Below are 23968 nucleotides of genomic sequence, written 5' to 3'. Positions count from 1 at the left end.
CTCCACACTGAAGTGATGGATATGCAGCTCAAATGGTTGGGGGCCAAAATATGTGCCTCTTATTTAGATGTGTGGAGAAAAGAGTCTTCCACATTCAACCGCACAAGTACACACGCACAAACAATCTGGTCACTACACACACTGCTGTAATAATCTTCCACATCAGCTGTTTTCCACCAGCCAGTTTATTGTGTGCGACCTTCCATTTGTGCTTCCAGCAGCAGCAGGCCTGTTCGGCAACAGTAAACAGGAACTTTGTTGTTCTTTTCCCCCCCTACCAGAATTTCCCAAACAGAGTCCTGTTGTTTACTTGCCTTTTGATCGGGGTAAATAAAGGGCAAGAAGGCTAACCTCTGATGTCTGCTAACTTCTGTCTCTGTTTTTGTGTGTATGTTCTGCTCTGTGCTGTCCTCCAGCTGCTGCACATCTGCATCGAAGGATGGGGGAACTGGCGCTGGTCAGAGGCCTTTAGCGTGGACAACGTAGGGACTCTGCTTAGGACCATTCAGTACAAAGGACGCACCGCCTCTCTCATCATCAAGGTCATACAGCTCAATGGTGTCCAGAAACAGGTACTGTCACTTTTTAGTAATTACTCCTTTACTGACTTCTTTGTTTGTAAAGATTGAAATAAAAGAAATATTACTCATTGGCCATGTAGTTGTTATGGCGGGTATTTTCCGATGAAGGTCAAAGGCTTCCAGAAAGTTAAACATCTTACTTTTCTTGTCGTTGGATCAGAGTTAATGTGAATAGATTTTAGCAGATCTTTATAATTAACTGCAGCGATAAAAGGAAAGATGGTGAACAGCATTACCAACCCCCAGATTTAATTTGTAGAAGATTCCAGACGCAAGACTCTTTATAATTGACAAGCAATGATTTATGGCCCAGATACACCGCAGTAACAAAACAGGACCAGAGTTCTCAACATAATCAAGAATATAGGGATCCTGCAGATTATCTTGCTGCTAACCTGTTAAACATTTACACTGAAAGCAGGAACATGTTTGCTGCATTACGCCTGTTGATTTCTTCTATGTGACACAAAAGCCTGGCTTTTTTCCCAGCACTCATTTCAGGATGAGTGCTTTTTAATCTCCTTTTTTTCCCCTGCTTTTGTATGTTATGATTTAGTAGTTGCTTAGCTAACAACAGACTGTCTTTGTCAGTTTTTGTAATCTGTTTTAGAGCAATAAAACAAAAGCTTATGAACTTTAGGCCATCCAAAAACACAATGTGTCCCATCAATCCACAGAGAAGATCACAGCAAATCATAAACCAGCATAAACCAAATACATACACCAACTGTCTTTTTTTTTTTTTTTCGCTCTAAGAAAAGGAATGAATCATGCTGGAATTTTTCCACAAATAAAAAGCAGAGTCTTCATATTCCTGAAAATGCAGAGATGCCATCAGATTGTAGCTGTGACACTTTGTTATGTAAACAGTGTCAAGTGTCACACACATCTCCCACTCATCCTCCAGACAAAACAGACTCGGCTTCTCACATTCCTTCTACCATCTGTCCCAAACTTTGATTACATCTTGTTTCCATTGGATGCAGTGATAGAGTATGAACATTGGTCATATCCAATTCACAACAAAACCCCCAGAACGGGACGGCAGCTGCCACTACAGAGAAACGCATGAGTATACCTCAGTCTGGGTTTTCTTTTGGGAGGGTGGGGTTCGTCCTCAGCGCCACACCATGTCCTCTCTGTTACCCTCTTTCTTGCTTCTCTATGGTCTTTCATTGTCACCTTTTTAGTGTTCATATTGGCACCTATTGTTAGAAAAGTTTATAAAGTGTATATTAATCTCCCTCATACAAGCCCATGCGCACATGCGTCTGCACATGGATGCGTGAGTGGGAGAACACTTGTAAAAGCACGTGCATTAGGCCTGCTACTGAAAATTACTGTCAGGATCACTTAAGCCATTGATTATTTTTTGATCAGTGGTTCATCTTTAACATGGAAACAGTGAGTAAAGCTTCATGTTGTTACCATTGCAGTGTGTTCAAAAAGAGAGGTGAAACAAAAAAAATTTTCTATGTATGAAACCAGCTTTCTCTCATTTTTGGTATGTGCTGATATGATAGTCTGTAGTTAAATGGAAAAGAGAGTTTTTCACAGGACTTACGAGCCATGTGCTGTTAATTAAATGGTCGTTAATTAAATGGTCTTGTTTAACTGATCATTGGCAGCTCCGAAGCATTCATTGCCGCAATCCTCCCAGAAGCAGACATCCCAGCAAATTCACCGAGTGCAGTGGTTGAAGAACTACAAAAAACCTTCAAAAGCTGTATCTCAAACTCTACGGACATCAATTAGCATGTTAAAGGTTAAAGTTCGTGACAGCACAATTAGAAAAATACTGAACACGTATGGTTTGTTTGTTAGGGTTGCTTGGAGAAAGCCTCTTCTTTTCTGCTCTTCTCTCTGAAAAAGAACATGGTAGCAAAGTTACTATGTTTCAATTGCATTTGAACACACTGCAGTACTTCTGGAGTCGTGTCCTTTAGACGGAGAAGACCAATGTTGAGATGTCTGGTCCCAATGCCCAGGATGACACATTTGGTTGTGTTTGGTTTACCATCTGTCAAGCACAGTGGTGGAGGGGTGATGATTTGGGCTTATTTTGTGGACACAGGACCTGGGCACCTTACAGTCAGTGAGCTGTGAGGTCATCTGTCCAACACCTAAAGCTTGGCCCAAATTGGGTCATGAAACAGGTCAATCTACAGACGGAGTGAAACAGAACAGAATCGCTGGTCCAGTCAGAACTCAACCGGATTGAGGTTTTTTTTTTAAACTCACTGATTTTTATTTTTTTTAATTGGGAGTCCAGATTTTCCATGCACATGCATATACTACAAGTTTTTTTTAAAAGCACAATAAGATGTTCCACACTCAGAGTACAGTGTGTGTGTGTGTGTGTGTGTGTGTGTGTGTGCGCGCGTGCACATATGTGTTTACATTGATTCACACATAAGTCATTTCCGTTCCGTTCAGTAGAGATTGTCTGATGTAAGGGTGTGTGTCTGTGTGTCACCTTTGAGATGTGGAATAAAATGCAAATTAAGATGTGAATGCAATGGTTTACACATCATTTAAAGTAAAAATACTGCAAGGAAGAGAAAGTTTTTTTAACACACCTCTTAACTTCTCTGTTTTTACGTTATCATTACATTCTTTTTTTATTCCTGTTTAGTACAACATCCAAAAACTTGTAAAAATGGGGGATGTATATGAATTGTTAGTGATCTTAAACTGTAAGGCAATGAGGAAAGTTACCCTTTATAAAACAGCTGGAAATCGGAAATTATTCAGGTAGAAGTCAAAGCTGATCTTAGTTGGAAGGCGTCTTTTTGAAAACCGTGACTTTCCTACATTCCCAGTGACATGTTGTAAAACTTATCTCATAATTATAGAAGTTAATTATAAGGCACTAAACATCTTTATTTCTAATTTGGACAATTCTGTCATACAACCCTCTCCCCAGGTAATAATCTGTGGGCGGCAGGTCATGTGCAGCTACCTGACTCAAGACATTGAGCTGCGAGTGGTGCAGCACTACGTGGGGCCCGATAGCCAGACGGTAGTCAGGGAATACTGCGACTGCCTGGAAGCAGGAGCCAAGCTGCCATCCTATGTGCTGGAGGATGCAGAGATGACAGAGCTGTGTGTAAGGGCTCGAGGAGACGATGAGTGGTCACAGGATGTTCAGCTGGAACGGAGGGATAAGAGCAGCAGCAGCTTTGTTGTACAGGTAACACAAGTAGAACTTTAAGTAAGCCTTCCACATGTCCAGTAAAGCTTCCCACTTAGTTTCCCAGAGTCTTGTCTGTACATGTCTTTACGATCAGAAGCTACATCAGTTACAATTTGTTGCGTGTGCATACTAGCAGATTAAAATGCACACGCGTGCTCCACTGTGCCTGGAGCACGCGTGTGTGTCCAAATGCAAGCTGTTGAATGTGCTAGCCATGCACACAAAGTTTCTCTCACACATTGCTCACACCACTACTTCTGACTGGCTCTCCATCCACACAACATGTTTGGAGCCAGTGACTGGACCACCAACTGTGACCGGATCCTCTTCTCCTGGGTGGCCACAGTGGCAGCGCTTCCATGCTGCTACTCACTGTTAGAGAACAGATTGAGATCTTCCCCTCAGATAGGCTTACAAAGACCCTGCAACCCATAACCCAGCCATGTTGAGAGGTAGAAAATACTGTTTATGCTCTCTCATAACAACGTTAACCATAGACAGGAAACACTAGCTGATATGTGGGCACAGGGAAAGGCTTTGAAGGCACTTTCACACCACTGGATAAGCGCCAGCTCCATCCCTGCTGTTCTTGCGCTTGCTCTTTATTTTTCTTGTGCTTTTTTCCCTGCTGTTCTTGTATTTGCTCTTTATTTTTGTTGAACTGTCTTTCTTTGTCTGCCTCTCTCTTTTTTATTTATAAGCCTCACGCTGTTAACAGCTAGCCATCTACCACTCCAGCTCCTGTGTATGTGTGTGTGTTTTGGAAAAGGGGGTCTGAACATCTCTGACTGCACTCCAGCATGCACTGTTATCTTTTTTCGTAGGATCAGCGATTCATTGCACATCTGGATGGCTGGCTCCAAATGAGAGAGCTGCCTGAACTAGTAGCTGGATTCTTAGATCTCTCTATCTGTGCCTGTCTCCTGCTATTTCACTCGCATGTTTCCTCCCTGCCTTTTACCTTCTCGCCCACACACTGGCTCACTCATCTATCTTCTAGTTAACTCCTTTCTTTACTTCATCGTCTGGCATCAAGCCTGTCCACCTGTCCTGCATCCCTCCATTTTCAGTGTTTGTCTTCTTTTTTTTTTTTTTTTATCTGCCTGATGATTCCCTGTATCAGTAATCCATCTGAGGTATCTCCTTTTTCATATCTCATCTTCCTTATCCTTAAATCTTATTTTCAACGTTTTTTAAACGTGAGCTTTAGAGAAAGCACAGAAGGTCATCGCGACTTTATCCCAGTGGTGAGCATTTTTTACTTGATCACTGTAGAGCATCTGTTTGCCAAAGTTTTACTCCCTCATCCAAATAAGTCTATTTTGCAAGGGTCTGTATATTAAAACTGAATGTTCACCCTGTCTCTTTGCTCTGCTCTGCTGACCCTACCAGTAAATGAAGTCCCCAGGCTGTCATAAACTAAACCGCTTGTAATGTGACTTGGCATCCCAAGACTTTAATGAGGAGTGAAGAGTAAATGGGACAAACACCAGTGACACATTAAGAGTGCTTAGTGTTTGGTGGGCACATTCTCAGCCTTTAAATCTTGCAAAGATTTAACTGACTGTAATGGGCCACTATCTGGCACTAACAGTTGTCAGTCCTCACAGCCATAGTATTGTGTTGCAGGGCTTTAGGGAGACTTAACATTTAACTGCTGAAAGAAGCCAAGAAACAAAGATTTTTAGGACAAAACATCATTGATGGAGGCAGTAAATATCATGCCAGGGGGTAAAAAGGAGCAAAAGCATTAAAGTTTATCCAGTTTATTCATATTTTACATCTTAACCACCCGTGTAAATTTTAAATACAAGCATGTGCCATTATTAGAAAAAAGATTATTATTAAAAAAGTATTAAAATAAAGGTCATTTTGAATTTGATGGCTGCAACAGGTTTCAAAAATGTTGGACTAGGGTAGCTTCTCCTTTTCCTTTAACAACAGTCTGTAAAGGTCTGGGAACTGAATAGATCAGTTGCTGGACTTCTGGGTCGTATTTTTCATTTCGTGGTGCGTCAAATGTTGTCAACTGGAGAAAGATCTGGAGCACCGGCAGGCAGCCGGACTTTTTTACTGTGAAAGCATGCTGTTGTAATAGATGCATATGCAGTTTAGCATTGTCTTGCTGAAATACACAAGGCCTTCCCTGAAATAGAGGTTATATGGATGGAAGCATAAGTTACTCTAAAACCTTCTAGCATTCATGTTGCCCTTCCAGATGTGCAAGGTACCAATTCTATAGGTAATAATGCACCCACATACCATCAGATTCATCCGACCACAGAGCAGTTTTGCCTCAGTCCATTTTAAATGAGCTTTGGCCCAAAGAAGACACTGGCATTACTGGCTCATGTTCACATATGGCTTCTTCTGTGCGTGATAGAGTTTTAACCTGTGTTTGTGGATGGCACGATAAACTGTGTTCACAGAAAATGAATCTGGAAGTGTTCCTGAGCTCCTGCAGTGATTTCCATGACAGAATCACTCCTTTTTTTACTCCTGAGGGCCTAACCAACACAGGCATCTATTATTGATTTTCAACCTTTTGCCTTGCTCCCTGAGATTTCTCACGATTCTCTAATTCTTTTGATGATACTGCATGAAATATTCATAATCTTCATAATTTTACATTGAGCAACATTATTCTGAAATTGTTACACAATTTATCGATGCATTTTTTTGCAGATTGCATAACGAAGCCCATCTTTTCTTCTGAGAAATCCTGCATTTTTGTATCCACTCACATTACGGCCCTGTTGCCAGTTAACCTAATTAGTGCAAAATGTTCCTGCAGCTGTTTCTTTTTAGTACCAATTAGTTTTCCGGTCTTTTGTTGCCCTCTCCTAACTTTTTTGGGACATGTTGTAGCCATTAAATTCCAAAAGAGCCAATATTTTTCTTAAAATGGTGCATTTTCTCAGTTTAAGCATTTAATGTTTTCAGTGTTCTGTTGTGAATAAAATATGAGATTATGAGATTTCTTAATTATTGCTTTGTATTTCATTTGCATTTTACACAGCGTTGCAACTTCCCATCAGTCATAAAAGGCTCAGGGGGTAGTGTCATCATCCCACTGGGTGGCATGAACACCCAACACATAGATCAAGAATGAGGCGACATAGAATTTTCAAATTCATATCATAGGAAATGCTCAATCTAGTTCAAATATGACCAAATATCAAAGTCAAGGTCAGAGGTCAAGTTTGTTGAAAATCCTTCAGGCTTCTTTGGTATTGATATCTTCTAACAGCTAGTTTGTTTCCTTTCAGGTGCCTTGTTCTAATGGCTCATTGCTTTATGTTCTGTGCACGCTCATCACAATCGAACCCAACTCTCATATGCAGCAAAGAGTGGTGAGCATCTGTTACAATATTTACCGTTACAGAATATTTTAAACCTTTTTGTTTTGATCTCTGGGAACTAAGTAATTATCCAACACTTAAGATTAAGAACTTTACATTTTTGGTGTAATCATTATTTTTCCTGATTTAGTTTTCCTCTCATCAGTTTGTCTTTTCATTGATTGTTCTGTATGAAAACCATGTTCCAGGTGGTTTTCAGTCCACTGTTTGTCATGAGGAGCCACCTGCCGGACTCTCTAATCGTGCATATAGAGAAGAGGAGCCTCGGACTGCGAGAAAGCCAGCTAATACGTGGACAGGGTCACCAGGAGCCCCTGCTAAACACGGAAGCTGACCTCACCCACCATCTCACTTTCCAAGCCAGGTAAAAAAAAATAAAATGCATTGGTCCAAAAAAGGACATAGTAGTTCAAGTAATGTCTAATACCTTTTCATGCTTAAGATCTATGAAACACTATATAACACACCTCAGCTTCACAAACATGTTACATGTTACAATTTCTGCACATCTGACATCACTCCTAATGATGGTGGTAGGCTCTTGCTACGATGCAGTTTAACCTCATATTCTTGTCATTTGGTCTTAACCAAAACTATTCTCTTCCAGCAGACATTTTCAGTGGCCAATTTAGTTGTTGTAGTCCTTTTGCACTGCCTTTATTGTGCACTGCCTAGACAAAAAAAACCTCACCACATGGCAAATAGGTGAGCACCTTCCAGTGGTTTTTAGGTGTAGGTTTAGCAACTTTATGTGCCTAAAAATACTGAATGACAGGATTTTTCAGTGTATTTTTCTTTCTCATGACAGTTTGTCAAGCTCAAATTGTGAAAGAGTGGTTCAGGGAGCATGACATATAATTTTCACACATAGCCTGGGAACGCACACAGAACCAACACACAGAGGAAGCCACCTTGGCTGACACATAGCTTCAATTCTGACATTTTAGGCGGGGCCATCATTACACCTCATTTAGATAAAGCCCCAGCAAAGCAGGTTTTTTTTCCAGTAGTTTGTTTGTGTAGAAATAATACTTTTTTATGTCTATGTTTGCATGAGGTAAAAAAATGTATGCGCACTAGCCCGGTGTCTGTGTGTGGTCCGTGCCTGTCATTGTCTTGGTTAGAAATGTGCCAGTGTAAGTGTGACAGATGCCACTTCATCATGGGCAGAGGCTGTCACATACATCATTGCTACGCCTATTACTTGCCCCAGTTTGTCCTTATGTGTTTGCACATATTTCCCATAGCCTCTGTGTAAGAAACCAATAACTGTACAATTTATCATTGTAGCCAAGTCCATCAAAGAAATGCTAAGAAATTCATTTGTATTTTATCTGTTTTATCTAGCATCACCACTACACCTCATTTCATGTCATATATATATGTACATGGCATGTGTTTTGGCGCATGGTGTCGTTCAGTAACAGAAGTGTTTATGCTTCAGTGTGTGTGGCCCCAAGGGAAATGGCTACCACATGCACATATTGTTTTGTTGTTGCTTCTACTATATTTGTTATCTTTCCAAATGTAATTTAAGTTGTTTTATGCAAATACATAAGGGGGGGTGCTGGGTGGGGGTGGGGGGGTCAACCTTTTGGTAGCAAGTGGTGGTGATCTGAATAAACAGAGTAAACGTTGAGTGTAATTGACTCTCCCTGAGAGATTTTTTTTTTTTTTTTTTGGCTGTAACTGTTGTGTTTAGATATCTGGTCACAAAGTTTGTTTTGATTTCAGCTGCCATAAAGGAACCGCAGTGGCTGTACAGTGACTGGGAATGTATTTGGCCCCTGCTGTTGAAGATAAATCCTTTTCAGTTGTACAAAAAGCAAGCTCAGAAAGAACTAAGTGTCTTGTCTTTCTAGATTGCAACCACAATGCTCCTCGTGTTTGCGATCCGTCCGCTGCCTAAACCGTTTCAAACCGCACAAACTTGCATACTCTCCTCTCCTGTCCCCCGCAGCTCAATCCATCCCTCATCCCTCTCCATTCTCATAAGCACACACTACAAGCCACAATTGTAAACATACACACATTTCGTACAGATGCACACAAGGCCCCCCTTCCCCCCGACCCCAAACCCCTAGGACAGATCCAGTCTGTTCGCTGGTCAACAGCTCATCTTTCCTTCCTGTAATTACGCATAGTTGTGGGCTTTAATGGACGAGGTAGAGAACAGAGCTGTGGTCTCCGCACAAGAGACACAGACAAGTCTTAACCAGAACTCTTATGTCCTGCTCTCCTTGTTCTGGCCACCACATTAGAAGATCAAGAGCTACAATCAGAAGCCTCTTCCAGTTTTCCCCCTCAGGAACTGCTCTGGATGAGAAGCTTCCCGTCAACACCTTGTCCCTCTCGTCTGTCTTGCCCCAGATCCATAAGCAATAGCCCCTGTGTTCCCTTTATAGCACAATGGGCTATATTAATAAACTACTGCTCTGGGGTAAGGGGCTGCTTTGCTTTGGCCAAGTGGAACTGGATGCCGCCCAGATAAAGAGAAGAGGTTATTAAACTGTTGGATTTTTTTTCTCTTGTTGTTGCAAAGCCATAATTGACCAGTGTCTGGGACCTAGGTATTCAGTGGGGTTATTTACTGCCATTTAGCTTTTTTTCTCTGATCCTTATGAGTTAGTGTTTGTAAGACAAGACTGTGTGTCATGAAGAGGAGTCCATAACAAAAGGCAGATTGAACCCGCTTCAAGGTTTCAGGGCAAAAGTGGAGTGTAGCTAGGGGTCACTTTAATTGCATCGAAAAGAACAATGGGAATAGTCAGATGTTGTCAAAGGATGTCTTGTTTTATAGTGAAATAAAGTATATTTGAATTGTTTCTGGTGTAAAATAACATACTGCCAAGCCAGATTTGCTGGTAAAAAATGATTTTGTGTCACAGGCAGTGCCTTTATTTGTTTACTTTTATCACACTTTCACTGAACTTGATATCTCCTAATCTTTGAGTTAAATCAGCTGTCTCTTGTGTCTTATCAAATCTAGGGTGTCTACTTTCTCCATGAACACACGTCACAGTCACACGCTGTTTGAGGAAATTGCAATGATTTTATGTTTGTGCTTTCTCTCTTTAGGGAAGATGAAGATGCTTCGCACTGCGCTGTGCCCATCTCCACCAGCCTAATCAAGCAGATACTGAATAAGACTGGACACGAGGACAATCCAGAAAACATCTTGGCTGATTTCTATGGTCCAAAGAGAAGCAATGAGCCTCCATGGCCGTATGTCATCAAAGACGCTGGCAGGTACTCTTTGCATTGCACTGGCTGGTAGATTTGATGTGGGATATATGTTTGCAAGGGTACAAAGTGCTGTGAATATTTCTTTACTGGCAGATGTTTGTTTTTTTTCCATTCTCTACTTAAAAACAGTTTTCTTTCTGTTCATTAAGACACCTCGTGATCTTTTTAATAAGTAGCATCAATAACTCTTTTTCATCCCTGTCATGGCTCTTTTGTGGCTAGCATTAAATTTAAAGTTTCATAATACGCAGCCCACCAGTGTGTTATTTTTCTAATGCTTAGCTTCTTACAGCATTCCTCCTCAAAGCAGATAGTTGTGCAAGCGAGCCTTGATTGAAAGAAGCTTCTTTTTATTGCTCACTCTTTGTTCTCATAATAAAACGGTTAACTGCAAAGACAATGCAGAGCCATGCATCAGACATTAGCAGCAATACCACTGCTGTCCCCACAGACCGGAGATTAAGGCTGTCATCCTGTCACAGTCCCACTTTCTCACACAAGTGAGAGGGTCTTGCATTTGGTTATGGCTTGGCCCATCTCTGCAGAGCATGCATCGTATATACACTTGTATGTGTATGCCTGCACTTGTGTAAATGTGGCCCGTGGATGAGATTACGTATAGTGTCAGGCAGAACACACATGGGAATCTGTCTACAAATGTCATTCTGGGAATCATCTTGATAGCAGCAGTAGGAGACGCAGCCACATGCTCTCCCACAGGCTCCAAGTTACAAAGAGTCCCAGCGGATCTGCTGGACATGTGGGCCATATGTCTGCTTGTGGTTGCCTTGGTTTCCCTACACTTGATACATATGCAAACACACACACACACAGATTGTTGCTATGCACATGTGTGTATACACACTTATACCATTGTGTTGCACTTACACCACCGTACACATCGCTCACCTTTAAATGTCACACACTGCGTCTGTGTGGAGGGCTGGTATCGGGTGTTAGGTTTCTCTTTGAATCGGGCCTCTCTATTTTTCCTGAGAGACAAAGTCCAAGGCCAAAGCTCACTTCCCATCATAGAAAGCGGCAGTTTGTCTAATCTGTGAAGTTGCTGCTCCGAAGGAGCATCGGGAAAAATGTTGAGGGAAAAGGGGGATGTCATTAGGATTAATAGCTCTGATTGCTGTCTTTAAACACACTCAAAACTTGGACAGAAAGCTAAAGCCACAGTTTAATTTGTATATTATTCTTTAATGCTGATAATAGTGATAGAGTTTGCTGTTTGGAAATAGTACTCTGTCTTCCTGGCACAGTCAAGAAACCAGACCAACACCAAGCAAGCTCCTTGGCAGGCAGTGTGTAAATATTGTGCCTTAAAAGGGCAAAGGAAGTTTGAAGTGGTAAATGTTTTTTTTTATTCTCTTTGTTGGGTTTTTAAAGGCAGTGGGGCACCTCCATAATCATTAAAAAAAAACACCTTCTTTTTGTGGTGTACTCGAGCTGCTATGTGTACAGGTTTTGAGAGCAGCAGCCTCTCAAAATTCACACTTTTAAAACCCTAATCTCCAGAATCACTGGGGTTAGACTAAAGCTGCTGAGCACATTATTTTCCATTACAGTTTTGTGATCTCTCCAGTATGATTTATGAGCCCTGCACTTTTTTGTCTCCATCCGCAAGGTCAGTGGTGCATTTAACCACACACACACTACCATAAACACCAGTAAATGGTAAAGAAAAGCTGTTCCCAGTGTTTTTGGTCCCATTTCACTGCAGTTAGTCTTTGGGTTTGTGACAAGTTTGAGCTGACAGGTTGGTAGGTTGAGCAGAGTCCAGGCGGCCTTGTGGGAGAGAGAAGACTGGTTTGCCTTTGATGGCTTTGAACTTCAGAGTAAGTCTGAGTTTGTTTGGTTCTCTTCTGGCACTCAGCACTGTTTAGGGCTCACAAGATGATGATTACCATGAAATGAGTGCCGTGTCAGTGAATTAGTGGAAAAATGAGTCTGTCTGTCTGCCTGTTTGTCTGTGTCTCAACATGCCCATGTGTGATCCCAAATGTCTTGTCAACTGTTCTCTGGATCTGTTTGTATTGCATAACTTGTTTGCAGACCACTTCTGTCTGTGTATTTGTTTAGCTTGTGTGACTGCTGTCAGTACATTATTGGTCAGCACGAGGTGTGATCAAAAAGTTCTGAGAACAAGAACAAAAAAAATCAAAAGCCTTTCAAGATTTCAATTTGGCGTATCTCACGTTCGAGGTCAGTGACTCATTACACCACTGGACTGTTTTCAGCAAAGCTGCTATTTTTAGATCTCTCAGTGGAACTGAGAGGAATGTCTCTCAGCACTTGAGCAGCTGCAGTGGGTGCTGGTACTCCTTCCATGTCTCAAAATGGCGATCCTGCAGCTTAACGTTCATCTGAGCTGCCACTCCGAGTCCAGATCATTTTCTCTGAACGTTCTTCCTCAGACACTTCAGTGCGCTACAGCTCTGCATCGATAGTCTCAGCCAGGGGTCGAATTCATAATACACAACCCGATCAACGCTGGGGAAAAATGACGAGCTTGCTCTCTGTATCGCTCCTCACCTCACACCTTAACCCTTCACACAAATGTTGGACCTGTTTGTTTGTTCTCTGCTCAAATTTGAGATCTATGGTGACATCACAGTCAGTGCACACAATCACTGATTATAAGCACAGTTGAAGTGGTTAGAATGAGACAACCAAGAAACTGTCTAAAAATATCAGGAGCCTTGGAAGCTGCCCAATCTGATATGTCAGATTTGCCAAATTTAAACCATGTAAGGTTTCCATTTTTATGGAGTGTTTTGATAAAGTTGATCATTAAGACTGAAAGGGTGAGACATTTAGTTCTTATACGGTGCAGCAGTGCTTAAAATACTTTAGTGTAAAATGATGCAAACCTTCGACTCAAGTGACCATTTTCCTCAAATCAACTTCTCCATACTGGGATTCTGCTGGAGTGATTTATCCAAGAAGTGTTCTCTTCCAACAGGTCAGTGCTCGAGCCTCTTGCACAATGGGACAGTCCTATGCAGGTGAAGCTCTCCTGCTGGAAACCTGGTCTAAACACACTCCTGGTGGAGCTGCTCCCCTGGGCCTTACTGGCCAATGATTCCCAATGGGATCTCTGGCTTTTTGAGGGAGAGACCATCGTACTGCAGATACCAGCCGGCAAGGTCATTGTACCGCCCAACTTCAAGGTAGAGTGCGACAAGATCTTTGTATGCATATGGGAGTATGTAAATGTATATGGGAGTTGTTTAAACACTCAAAACTACAAAAGATAAAAATGGCCCAAGTCCCTAAAATCTCCTTATATTCCACAGATTCTGTATCATAGCCTTAAAGATCAGTAAGAGTCCAAAACAAAGTGTCAAACTTTCATTTATTACTTATTTTTCTTCAGCAGAAGTACATTTCCAGTAAAACTCATTCTTATTTTGAAAGACATTAATAGACTGTATTGTACTTGCCAACGTCTTTGTGACATCATGACAATAGTCGTAATAATTCAGCAAATATATATTTTGACATCAGGACATGGATGTCTTTTTGTGGCATTAAAGCCATTATTATGGAACCAGCTCTTTTCTCACTTCAGTCTCGACTAATAAGCACAAAACCTGAGATCATTCACCAGAGCTGCATTACAACAATATTCCCTGCCTAAGTCTTTAACTGCGGCCAAGCTCTGTCACCGTATACTGCAGGCATGCATTCTCACTGGCTTCTGAGATCAGAAAGAACAGCCTGCAGATGGTTTTCCCCCTTTGGAACGTAACACACACACACATACGCACATTTCTCTGTCAGAAACCCAGCGCTAGGCGGGAAGGCAGTGTATCAAAGAACAAGACCTAATATGGTTCAGCACGAGGAAACAAAATAAAAAGTTGTAAATGTGTAATAGCCTGTGAAATAGAAACAAATACATCGTTGTTTCCATAGCAACCTCCTATTTATCATGGAGCGACACGTCGAGAGAAGACAGTTGCAGCTGCAACTCTCACACCGGATTGGTTTAATAGGAGAAGGCTGGTGTTTTGATCATCAGTATGCTCCAGAGCCAGATGAACAATCAGTGTGGAGCACTGAGGTTACTAGTAATGAATTCATACAGTACTTTGCGAGGACTGTATGAATTGATATACAGGAGCACTTAGTTGAGCTTTTTGGAGAGAAGTCACAGCTTCAAATTTGATAGTAAATTTTTTGATGCTTCCTTCATTCTCTGTCTCTTGTTGTCATTCTCTAACCTGAACTCCTGTTCATTGCAATCCAGGAAGCATTCCAGATTGGTATCTACTGGGCCCAAACTAACACTGTCCACAAGTCTACAGCCCTGAAACTAGTTCATGACCTAACTTCTCCTCGGTGGAAGGAGGGATCAAGCTCAGAGGTGGTCACTCTGGATGAGGAGGGATATGTTGAAGCTGACATCACACTGGGAGCCTTCCCTGGTAAACAGAAGGTGAAGGAAACTTCAAAGCTTTTTTTAATATACAGTCGCTCACTGGGAAAGTGAAATAGTTTGTTAAAACTGAAGTGAAGTTTAGGCATATTTGTCAAGAAATGTTTTTAATTTGGGGGTTTTGTCCATATATCTTAGGTTTATTTATTTTCTGCCAGTTATTGAATTACATTGTGGTTTTTCTTTCTTTTTTCTTTTCTTTCTTTCTTTTTTTACAAAGCCATAATGTGGTTTGAATCAAAAAGTTCTGATGAATTATTAGGGAGGCAAGTGGAAAAGAATACATAATTCTTGAAGAAATAATTGTAATATATTTCCCAAATCAACAGAGCTCCTACCAGCATGAGAACTCACCGGCTAATTCGATAGATACACATGTTTAAATGCTTTTTGAAACAAATGTCTAATCAGCCAATCACATAGCAGAAATTCACTGTGCTCAGGCATGTAGACACGGTCAAGTGGATCTGCTGAAGTTGAAACCAAGCATCAGAGTCTAGAAGACAGGTCATTTAAGTGACTTAGAATTGATGCCAAGTGAACTGGTTTTTCAGAAACTGCTGATGCACTTGGATTTCCTCAAACAGCCACCAGTGGGTTTACAGAGAATTATGTGAAAAAGAAAAAGCAGCCAGTGTTTAGCAATATCCTGGGAAAAAATAACAAAGTTGGAGGCAATGGTGAAATTAGAAAGGCAAAAAACATGTGCATCTCTGAACACACCTCCTTGACATTGGAAGCAGGTACCACACGCAGTGCCGCTCCATCCTGAGAACTGTAAAATAAGGCTACGTTTAAACACGTTTCCCTGTCTGATGAGTCTCAATCTCTGCATAGGGACAGAATATGGAGCGTTGACAGCATGGATCCATCCTGCCATCTATTCACCATTTGTCGTCCTCGTGACCACATGATGACTTACAGATCTCACAAGAAGCAACGTTGTTACTTTCTTTAATCATTTATCGCTGACAGCTTATTGCCTGTTCTTTCCTCCGTAGCTGTGTCAGTTCTGTGTGTCATCTGTGGTGAGACATGGCATCCAGATCTTGCAGATAGAGGACAGGACAATTCTTGTCAACAACACTCCTTACACTATACACTACAGGCCCCTGCTGAGTGACCACGCACTGGCAGCTGATGACCAGGTAATTTGAATGCATGCTTTTTCCTGTCATAGGGAGGGAATGAAGGTTTCTCTGAATTCGGTTTATCATCTTTGACTTAATGAGCTGAGAATTTTGGCAAATGTTAAAATGTGAAACACAGCAATGCAGGTTCAGTATATTTTTAGTATGTTTCAGACTAGACAAGGACAATTCATCATACATCACAACACCTGACCACATCCTCAACTGTTAGCTCTTACTCTAAAACGGTGTAAATGTTTGGCCCAGAGTTTCATTTCACAATGCTACTTTCTATCCTTGTGGCATTTGTGTGTGCTTATGGTCCTGCGTCATGTCTCTCCTGTCTGCCTGCTCAAGTTCCTGAAGCTTCAAACATACATTTTATTCCCCATGCACATTGCAAACGCAGTGTGTCTACCCCAGCACACATACCCTGGGATGTTGCAAGCCGTTTTCCATCAGATCATGTCCCAAACCTTCCCCCAGCCCCCTCTCTCCCTCTGCCGTTCTCACCATGTGGCAATGGCACTTCATAGGGACATTAGACAAACACCCAGAATTGGATGCAGGTTTCCTTCCTGCTTTCATCTGCTGCTTGTCCCTAAAGAGGGCAACAATGTTGTGATGTCATTTAACAAGCTTTCAGATCCCCTTATGGAAGGATGGCAAAGCTTGCCAGTTGCCACTAATTGACTGAAAAACCTTTTTAAAAAAAGAGCTTAAGAAACTAAAGAGCGGGCGATGGGCTTAACAATAACACAGACCGCAAACAAGGCTAGGAATGCCTTTCTAGTTTGTCTATTCATCATGCTTAGAGCCTAATCCCTGTAGTCCTATACTACACACTGCTCACTGGCTGTTAAGCCAGCACAGCAGGGCTTCTCTGCTACCAATTTAGCTCTAAGCTCAGTGGGAGAAAGAATAGAGTAGAATAACAATGTGGTTTTACCATGTATCTTTTGTTGTAATCACTTGCATCTTCTTTGCTCTCTGGCTTTCTTTTCTTCTTGGCCTTCGTGTCCCATCTTATATCCTGTTTTCTGATCAGATGTTTGACCATTTCTCCTCTTTATTCTCATTTGCTCATGTCACCTTGCCCTCTTCTTTTTGTCTCTTTCGTTTTCTATTTTTTTCCCCCTTCATCTGTCATTTATTTATATTCTTACCATGATTTATTTTCCTTTTTCTCTCCTCTCAACTGCCTTTTTATAATATTTATATTATGTACTCTTCCCAGATCTGTGAGATACCAGAGACGGCCACGTTCACACTCCTTCCCCCTGAGAATTCATCCCAAGCCAAACCGTGCTCAGTGCCATGCTGGGACCTCCTCCAAACCAGCATCCAGGGAATGGTGGAGTTCCCTTTGCCACTCAGACACATGCTCTTCAGCTTGTGTCCAAGGCCTGACGCCGGTGTTGGATCTGCAGCATGGAGCCTTCCCGCTCCCATCCGGCAAGACTTCCCCAGGCAGAGTTTATCTGTTCCCAGGGAACCAGACTCAGGGGGTGGCCTGAGCAGCAGGTGGGTGAAGCAGAACATTTGCGGTTTGCTGGCCGTGACAGTCCATTTAGAGCTGGGCACCGAACCCCAGCTGGCACTAGACATAAAGAGAGGAGACACTGTAGCTAGTCACACTTTGTTACACACTGATGATGAAGCAGGAGGAGAAATCCCCTCAACATTTCCACTGTCAGTTTATCAGCTGCTCTTGTGCAATTCATCCATCTGAATTTCGTGTTGTTTTTCTCTTCTTTTAATCTAGTGTAGCCCATTTAGATAGCTGGTTGGATGGCTTTCAGGGACTGAACACACAGTGATATATACACTTGGTGATAAATAGCTCATAAATGGACAATTTCGTTTTTTACGGATACACCCGTATGATATGGTGATAAAACTGGCCAGCTTTAGTTCATTTTCTTCATTTGTGCATAATTGTATGTGTAGTCAGACACACAGATATAAACACAAATACAAACATGGACACACACACACACACACACACACACAGTGATGATGCATTGCCTGGGTTCAGTTAGGGCTCTGCCCCTAGATGCATTTAGAGATTTGCAAATGGACATTGCAATAATGTGACGTTTGACGTGTTGACGGGTGTGTGACTGCTTATCTGTGTGTGGTTAGAAAGGGCTGGGATGTGAGCTGTCTGCAGACAGTTTATTTATGGGTTTATTGCCCTGTTATGGCCAGAGCTGAGGTGGAGGTACATCATAGATGTGATTTGTCGGTCTGTCCATTTGTCTGTCAGCAAGATTTCCCAGAAAAGGATGACTTCATGAAACTTGTATTCAGTTTTGGGCCGATCCAAACAATTTCTTCAAATTGCCCTTTTACCTTATTCATGTTATTTTTTCATGCAGAGCAATAGTCCTGACCTATCAGGAGCACCTTGGAGTGACATACATCACCCTTAATGAAGACCCTTGTCCCCGCATGCTAATCCACAACAAGTGTCCTATCCCACTGCTTTTAAAGGAAAATGTCAAAGGTAAGCAGGGCACCTTCTGGCTACACTGGAAACCTCTACTCTGTGTTTTAATAAGCCTTGTGGTTAAACTCAAAATTTTTCTCTTGCACGTTTTTTTTTCCTCTCTTTTGTTTCACAGAAACTCCAAGGACTGAGGTGTACTGTCGTGCTCTGCCTGCTAACTGTTCCCTGCACCATGAACTCTATTACCACTTTTCCAGTTTCCCAGAGTGCAAGCAGAAAGAGATGCTGCCCACATTGTTGCTGAAAAACACCTCGGACCACAGCACCACCGACTGGACAGACCCCATAGATATCAACTGCCCTGGCACTCAGGTAAAAGAGTAGTAATTGAAGAAATGTACCACTTAAGTCATTCCTCCTCCTAGTGATAGACCAATCTGAACTTTTGACCTAAACACACAGAAACACCTTTCCTAACACCACAGATGTCAGTGATAACAAAACCTCAGGAGCAGCTAGATGGAGCCAGAGTTCATTATGTTTTGCTGGTAATGAAGATTAGCCCCGTCACAGTCTTGTGACTGATGATGATGATAAAATACAAGCACCCAGGTTTTCACTTATTTTTCTTTTAAATTAGCTTCGCATTAGGAAAACAAGTTAACAATTAAGCTTGGTTTGTGTGGCTGATCCATTACAAATGAAAATCAGGTTTTAGAGGTATGTCGGAACCTTCTTCACGCAACGTTAGTTTTTCGTTTTGTGCGTGTTCTGGGGTTAAATGGTGATCCGGGGTAAGAATGTTCGGTCTGGTCTGGGGTAGTAATGTAGGGTTAGCAAAATGTTAAGGAGCAGTATGTGTAATGTTTACTGTTGTGTCTAGGCAGCTGTGGGTTGGCGGGGGTGGGGTGGTTGAGGCTCTGTATCTCTGGTTACCGTGAAGTCTGAATTTGACCTGTGTGGTAGGGGTGAGAAGTCAAAGGCTAGACTTGTTATGACTGCTTAGCCAAGCGTTCAGCAGTGATCTACTTCCTTTCTTCACATGACTGTGTGATGACTCTGAACCTAGAGTGGCATAGGTTAAAGTCAGACACGTGTAACTTCTGAAACACACACATACACACACTGACCTGAGCTAGAACTGTGTAAAAGTTCTTCTTCAAAGTATCATGTGACAAATAATGTCTAGTCATTAGTTTTCTGCTGCTGTTCAGGTGGTGTTCCTGCCAGGCTTTGGCTGTCTCTACATAGACGTGGCCTATGAGAAAGGCACCCTGGTTCTGTCTCTGGCACCAGAGGGCAGCGTGGACACTGTAATCAACCAACACAGCAGGTATGCGTGCACAGGCAGCGGTTTTATTGTTGTCGATTTATGTTCCCCACATAATTGAGCCACGAGAAATCAAGCATGCATGTTGTTGTTCCTAACCTCAAGCTATCTACCCCTGTGCCTATTACTGTGTTCACTTCCATTTGCTTTATGATTACTGTTAACAGCTATGTTTTCATGCAGTACTCAAAACATGAAGAAACAGGCATCATTTTCACCACAGGAGGGCAATAAAACCTTCTAGTGTTGTCATGAGCGTGGTTAGTTGTACAGTAGAACATAGTATTACAGCTTTATTCCATTACATCAACACATGCAAGCTGCTTTGTCATTTTGGCAAAACAGGATATTAATATAATCACATGTTAGGTAAATGTAAACAAATTACCTCAGACAATGATCTTTGTTAAAGTGCTCTGGTAGATGGTCCCTTATTATCCTTTACAAATAATCAGAGCCTGGAAAGGTTTCCTGACTGTACCCAAAAAATGACAAATAATTTTATGGCTACTTTAACTGTTGCTATATTTTCATTTGTAAATACCATTTATTTTTAATCGTTTCTGTTCTTCCCACTGTAGATCTTTTTGGTTAATATTTCTGTTTTGTTTTCAGGTCTTCCACACTGTCTGTTTGCATCCTCCTGAGTGAGGCCAGCATGGTGCTAAGTGATGATATCACCAGTCCCACCAGTTCGGTGGAGCTCCTGAGACTCACATTAACCAAGCTACTCCTAAGCCTGGCTCCCACGCCTATCTCCCTGCCCCCGGAGCTAGCCGTTGACCCCTCTGTGGGTACAGCAGCCATCCCAGCTCTGCTGTGTGACTCATCTCTCATCGAGGTGTGGTGCTCCAGTCTGCAATTGGACAACCAGTTGTATAACCGGGCAAGTTTCCACTTCCCTGTGCTGCTGTGCCAAGATCAGAGAGGGGGAGTTGAACCTGGGAGTCTGTGGAGCTGTGATGCCAACCCCACTGAGTCCCCTGAAGCAATGAATGAGTTCAAACGCGCCTGTTTTCTGCAGATGAGGCTGACGCTGGCTGGGGACAGATGCACGGTGGAGGAGGTTCGATTAGTTCCCATCTCTTGATGTGCATTTTTGTTTGCTAACCGCACTCTCCCTTCCAACACATTGTCATAACTTACCTGACGTATGATTTCATTTTTACTGGAGGCAAAACAAAATCACGCTTAAAAGCATTTCAGCAGCTGTCACAGCTTGTAAGAGATCAGCATAATCTCTGTCCAAATGACTTTACTTTCTCTCAAACAATTGTGAAGAAGCAATTCTCAGAATAGGTTCTTTTTCTTCAGCTCTCCTTCCAGCTCCAGCCTGCCAGAGTCTACCTCGAAGACACTTTTGTTTACTACATCAAGACTTTGTTCCACACCTACATCCCCACCCATGCTTTTGCCTCTGCAGAGACCCGGTGCAGCAAAGAACTTGGAGCAACCTCCACCCTCCCTGAGCAGGTGCGATATTCATGACACGATCGTTTTATTTCTGCTTTTAGTTGCTACATTCTGACAATCTTTATAACTACAATGGAACCTTATGTTACTGACAGGAAGCAGCATCCAACCTCATAATGATATGTGGAATATGTCTGAGAATTATTTCTTTTGATAACTGTGATGTGTGATCTAGGTTCTCCAGTCAGCGCAGGCATTGGTCCACCCCGTGCAGCTGCAGAAGCTGACCATCCAACCTGTCAACCTGCTAGTTAGTATCCATGCCTCTCTGAAGCTGTACATTGCTTCAGACCACACTCCTCTGTCCTTCTCCCTCTTTGAGAGAGGGCCATTCTGCACTACAGCCAGACAGCTCGTCCATGCTCTGGCCATGCACTATGCTGCGGGAGCCCTCTTCCGAGCAGGTAGGTAGCAGACAGGACTTATAAAGCTTCTCTTACCCTCAAACACCTGTATTCGCACTAGATGATGCACTTTTTTCCTACATTCTCTTTATGATGGGCTTGGTGTCACAATTTGTGGTGTCGGTTGCCAAATGAAATGTGAATTCAGCATGAAGTAAGAAAATTCTGCCATTTCTTCTCAGCACAGCTACAGTTGATCTTTCAAATGATACACCCCGGGGCTGCTGGAAAACTGTTGAGCTCCAGGAAGCAAAACCTGAATCACCAGTGGCCTGAGAACGACTTATGTTCTGTCATTGTCATTATTCAGTGGTGTATCATAAGTTTTGACCAATAACTCACGGTTCACACCCAGTTTGTTGGCAGTATGTTTTGGTTAATCCTTTAGCGGTCACCATGTCTAAGTCTGACTTATCAGGCCCTGTAAGAGCTCCATACCGCTCTCCTGTGCTGTCCTCCTGTCTAGTCAAAGCCTCCACACATGGTCTGATTTAAGCCAGTCATTTCCACATCAGAAATCACCATTCTGGCCAGACGCTTCCTTCCCGCTGTCTCTCGTTAGAACCTTCATTTCTGCTCGTATTTCAACACGTCACCCTACCGCCTTCTCCTCTTCCTGAGTCATCATAAAGACCCGGGCTCCAGGAAACATTGCATTCTGGGACTGATTAACATGAGGATGTGCAGCGCTATGATCAGACATGCGCCCACATGTGTAAATCCGTGCACATACAAAGCCTTATGGACAATAGACACACTATCTTTGCATACACTCTAGCACGTGTGTGTGTTTAAAGGCATGACTCAGGCCTGTAAACATCAGCTCCTGTCAGGACTTTATGCTTTACCAAAACCACAACTGGGAAACCATATAAAGCCGAATCAACCACGAGGCCCCACTAGAGTAGGTTTCCTACCATTAGAGTCCATCATTCAAGTGCAAATTGACAGAGAATAAGAGCCGAGCGGGGCCCGGCGTCCTGAGAAATGACTATTTGATTTTTGTGATGGAGTTGTCACTGCATAAATATCAATGAGCCGTGCCATCTGAAGGGGACTCTATGGTTTAATGAGAGAGGTGAGATAGTAGGAGGCTGTAAATCCTGTGCTGTGTCACACGTGTGATTTCATGCAAGACTTTGCGTGCATGCATGTGTGTCTCTGTGTGTGTATTACTGAGATAAGAACTCTTAAAAATCTAATCATGATGTGAAATACTTTGTAAGTTACTCCGTGACTTGTTGTGATTGAGAGAGCCTCCCACTCTAAATTGCTTTTGGCAAACACAGGACACTTTATCCACAGCGCACGTGTGAAGAATGTTCCTCCTAAGAGCGAGTGTCTAAAATGTTTTTAACCCCTGGAGGGCCTTGGGTCGATTTGTGGCTCTAAGACCAATAGTGTATGCATTTTTCTAAGACTCTCCAGGGGATAATATCTGTTGAATACAAAACTTCTTTTAATTGTATCGTGCATGAAAATATAAAATATGTTCATTCTGAGTAATGAGACTCACTCCAGAAATAACACAGTTAAAGTTTAGTTTATTTAAGCGTTTGCTTTCAGTCCAGGCTTTTCTGGATGAAGGTGGTTTGTGACTGTTTGCTAAAATGTTTCATAGCCTTGAGGAAGTGGAGTTTTTGTGACTTCTCAGAATGCAGTGCAAAGAGTACGACCCATGAGAATATGGATAAATATCCTGTTTTAGTTCAGATCGTCACAGTGCAGTACTGTAGTGTTGCTCTACACAAATGTAACCATGCAGCACACTGTGTCTGTCTCAGGCTGGGTTGTGGGGTCTCTGGAGATCCTGGGCAGTCCTGCCAGCTTGGTGCGGAGCATCGGTAACGGCGTATCCGACTTTTTCCGCCTCCCATATGAGGGTTTGACACGTGGGCCTGGAGCCTTTGTCAGTGGAGTGTCCAGAGGGACCACCTCCTTCGTCAAACATATTTCGAAAGGTAACATAAATGCTCAGTCTTTGTTCTATGTCTTTATTTTATTTGTGGACTCAAAGATGGAAGAGTTTCCATGTGAGTCTCACACAAGACTTACAACACAACAAATATAGACTATAGAGCATCAGATTAAGTTATCTCATGGAGTTATGGCATTTCTCCCGTGTGATAAATGAAATGACTCAAATAACATTTACAAACACAAGTTACACAAAATGATGTGTTTCACTTTTGTTTTGTGGCAGACATGGTTAAAAGCACAAGTCAACATTTAGTGTCCACCTCAACATTAAGCTGGGCATACACTGCGATTTTTTTCAGTCGCGTTATTCAGCTCCCGCTCAAACTGCACGATTGACTCGCAGGGGTTAGAAGTTCGTCGCTCA

The 23968-nt window shown here is 42.3% G+C and overlaps 1 protein-coding gene across 3 annotated transcripts in view; it reads left to right on the top strand.

Annotated features, from left to right (window-relative positions):
• Window positions 1-23968, top strand: part of vps13b (vacuolar protein sorting 13 homolog B) — a 301321-nt gene that overhangs the window by 270911 nt on the left and 6442 nt on the right. For all 3 annotated transcript variants that reach the window (XM_086310380.1, XM_086310381.1, XM_086310379.1), the window contains 16 exons: window positions 417-572; window positions 3508-3774; window positions 7047-7130; window positions 7328-7503; window positions 10218-10388; window positions 13357-13564; window positions 14647-14835; window positions 15837-15983; window positions 17203-17489; window positions 18347-18474; window positions 18593-18789; window positions 19632-19750; window positions 20363-20813; window positions 21062-21220; window positions 21396-21624; window positions 23409-23585. In XM_086310380.1, the coding sequence (XP_086166506.1) occupies window positions 417-572; window positions 3508-3774; window positions 7047-7130; window positions 7328-7503; window positions 10218-10388; window positions 13357-13564; window positions 14647-14835; window positions 15837-15983; window positions 17203-17489; window positions 18347-18474; window positions 18593-18789; window positions 19632-19750; window positions 20363-20813; window positions 21062-21220; window positions 21396-21624; window positions 23409-23585 (3145 nt within the window). The remainder of the gene's footprint in view (window positions 1-416; window positions 573-3507; window positions 3775-7046; window positions 7131-7327; window positions 7504-10217; window positions 10389-13356; window positions 13565-14646; window positions 14836-15836; window positions 15984-17202; window positions 17490-18346; window positions 18475-18592; window positions 18790-19631; window positions 19751-20362; window positions 20814-21061; window positions 21221-21395; window positions 21625-23408; window positions 23586-23968) is intronic.

Source organism: Aulonocara sp. 'chitande type north' Nkhata Bay, linkage group LG11 (genome assembly GCF_057382095.1).
Source record: "Aulonocara sp. 'chitande type north' Nkhata Bay isolate Kocher_YH1m ecotype deep benthic linkage group LG11, A_spYH_male_GT1.1, whole genome shotgun sequence".
In the NCBI taxonomy this organism is placed as follows: domain Eukaryota; kingdom Metazoa; phylum Chordata; class Actinopteri; order Cichliformes; family Cichlidae; genus Aulonocara; species Aulonocara sp. 'chitande type north' Nkhata Bay.
This window is presented reverse-complemented; position numbering and strand designations above follow the sequence as displayed.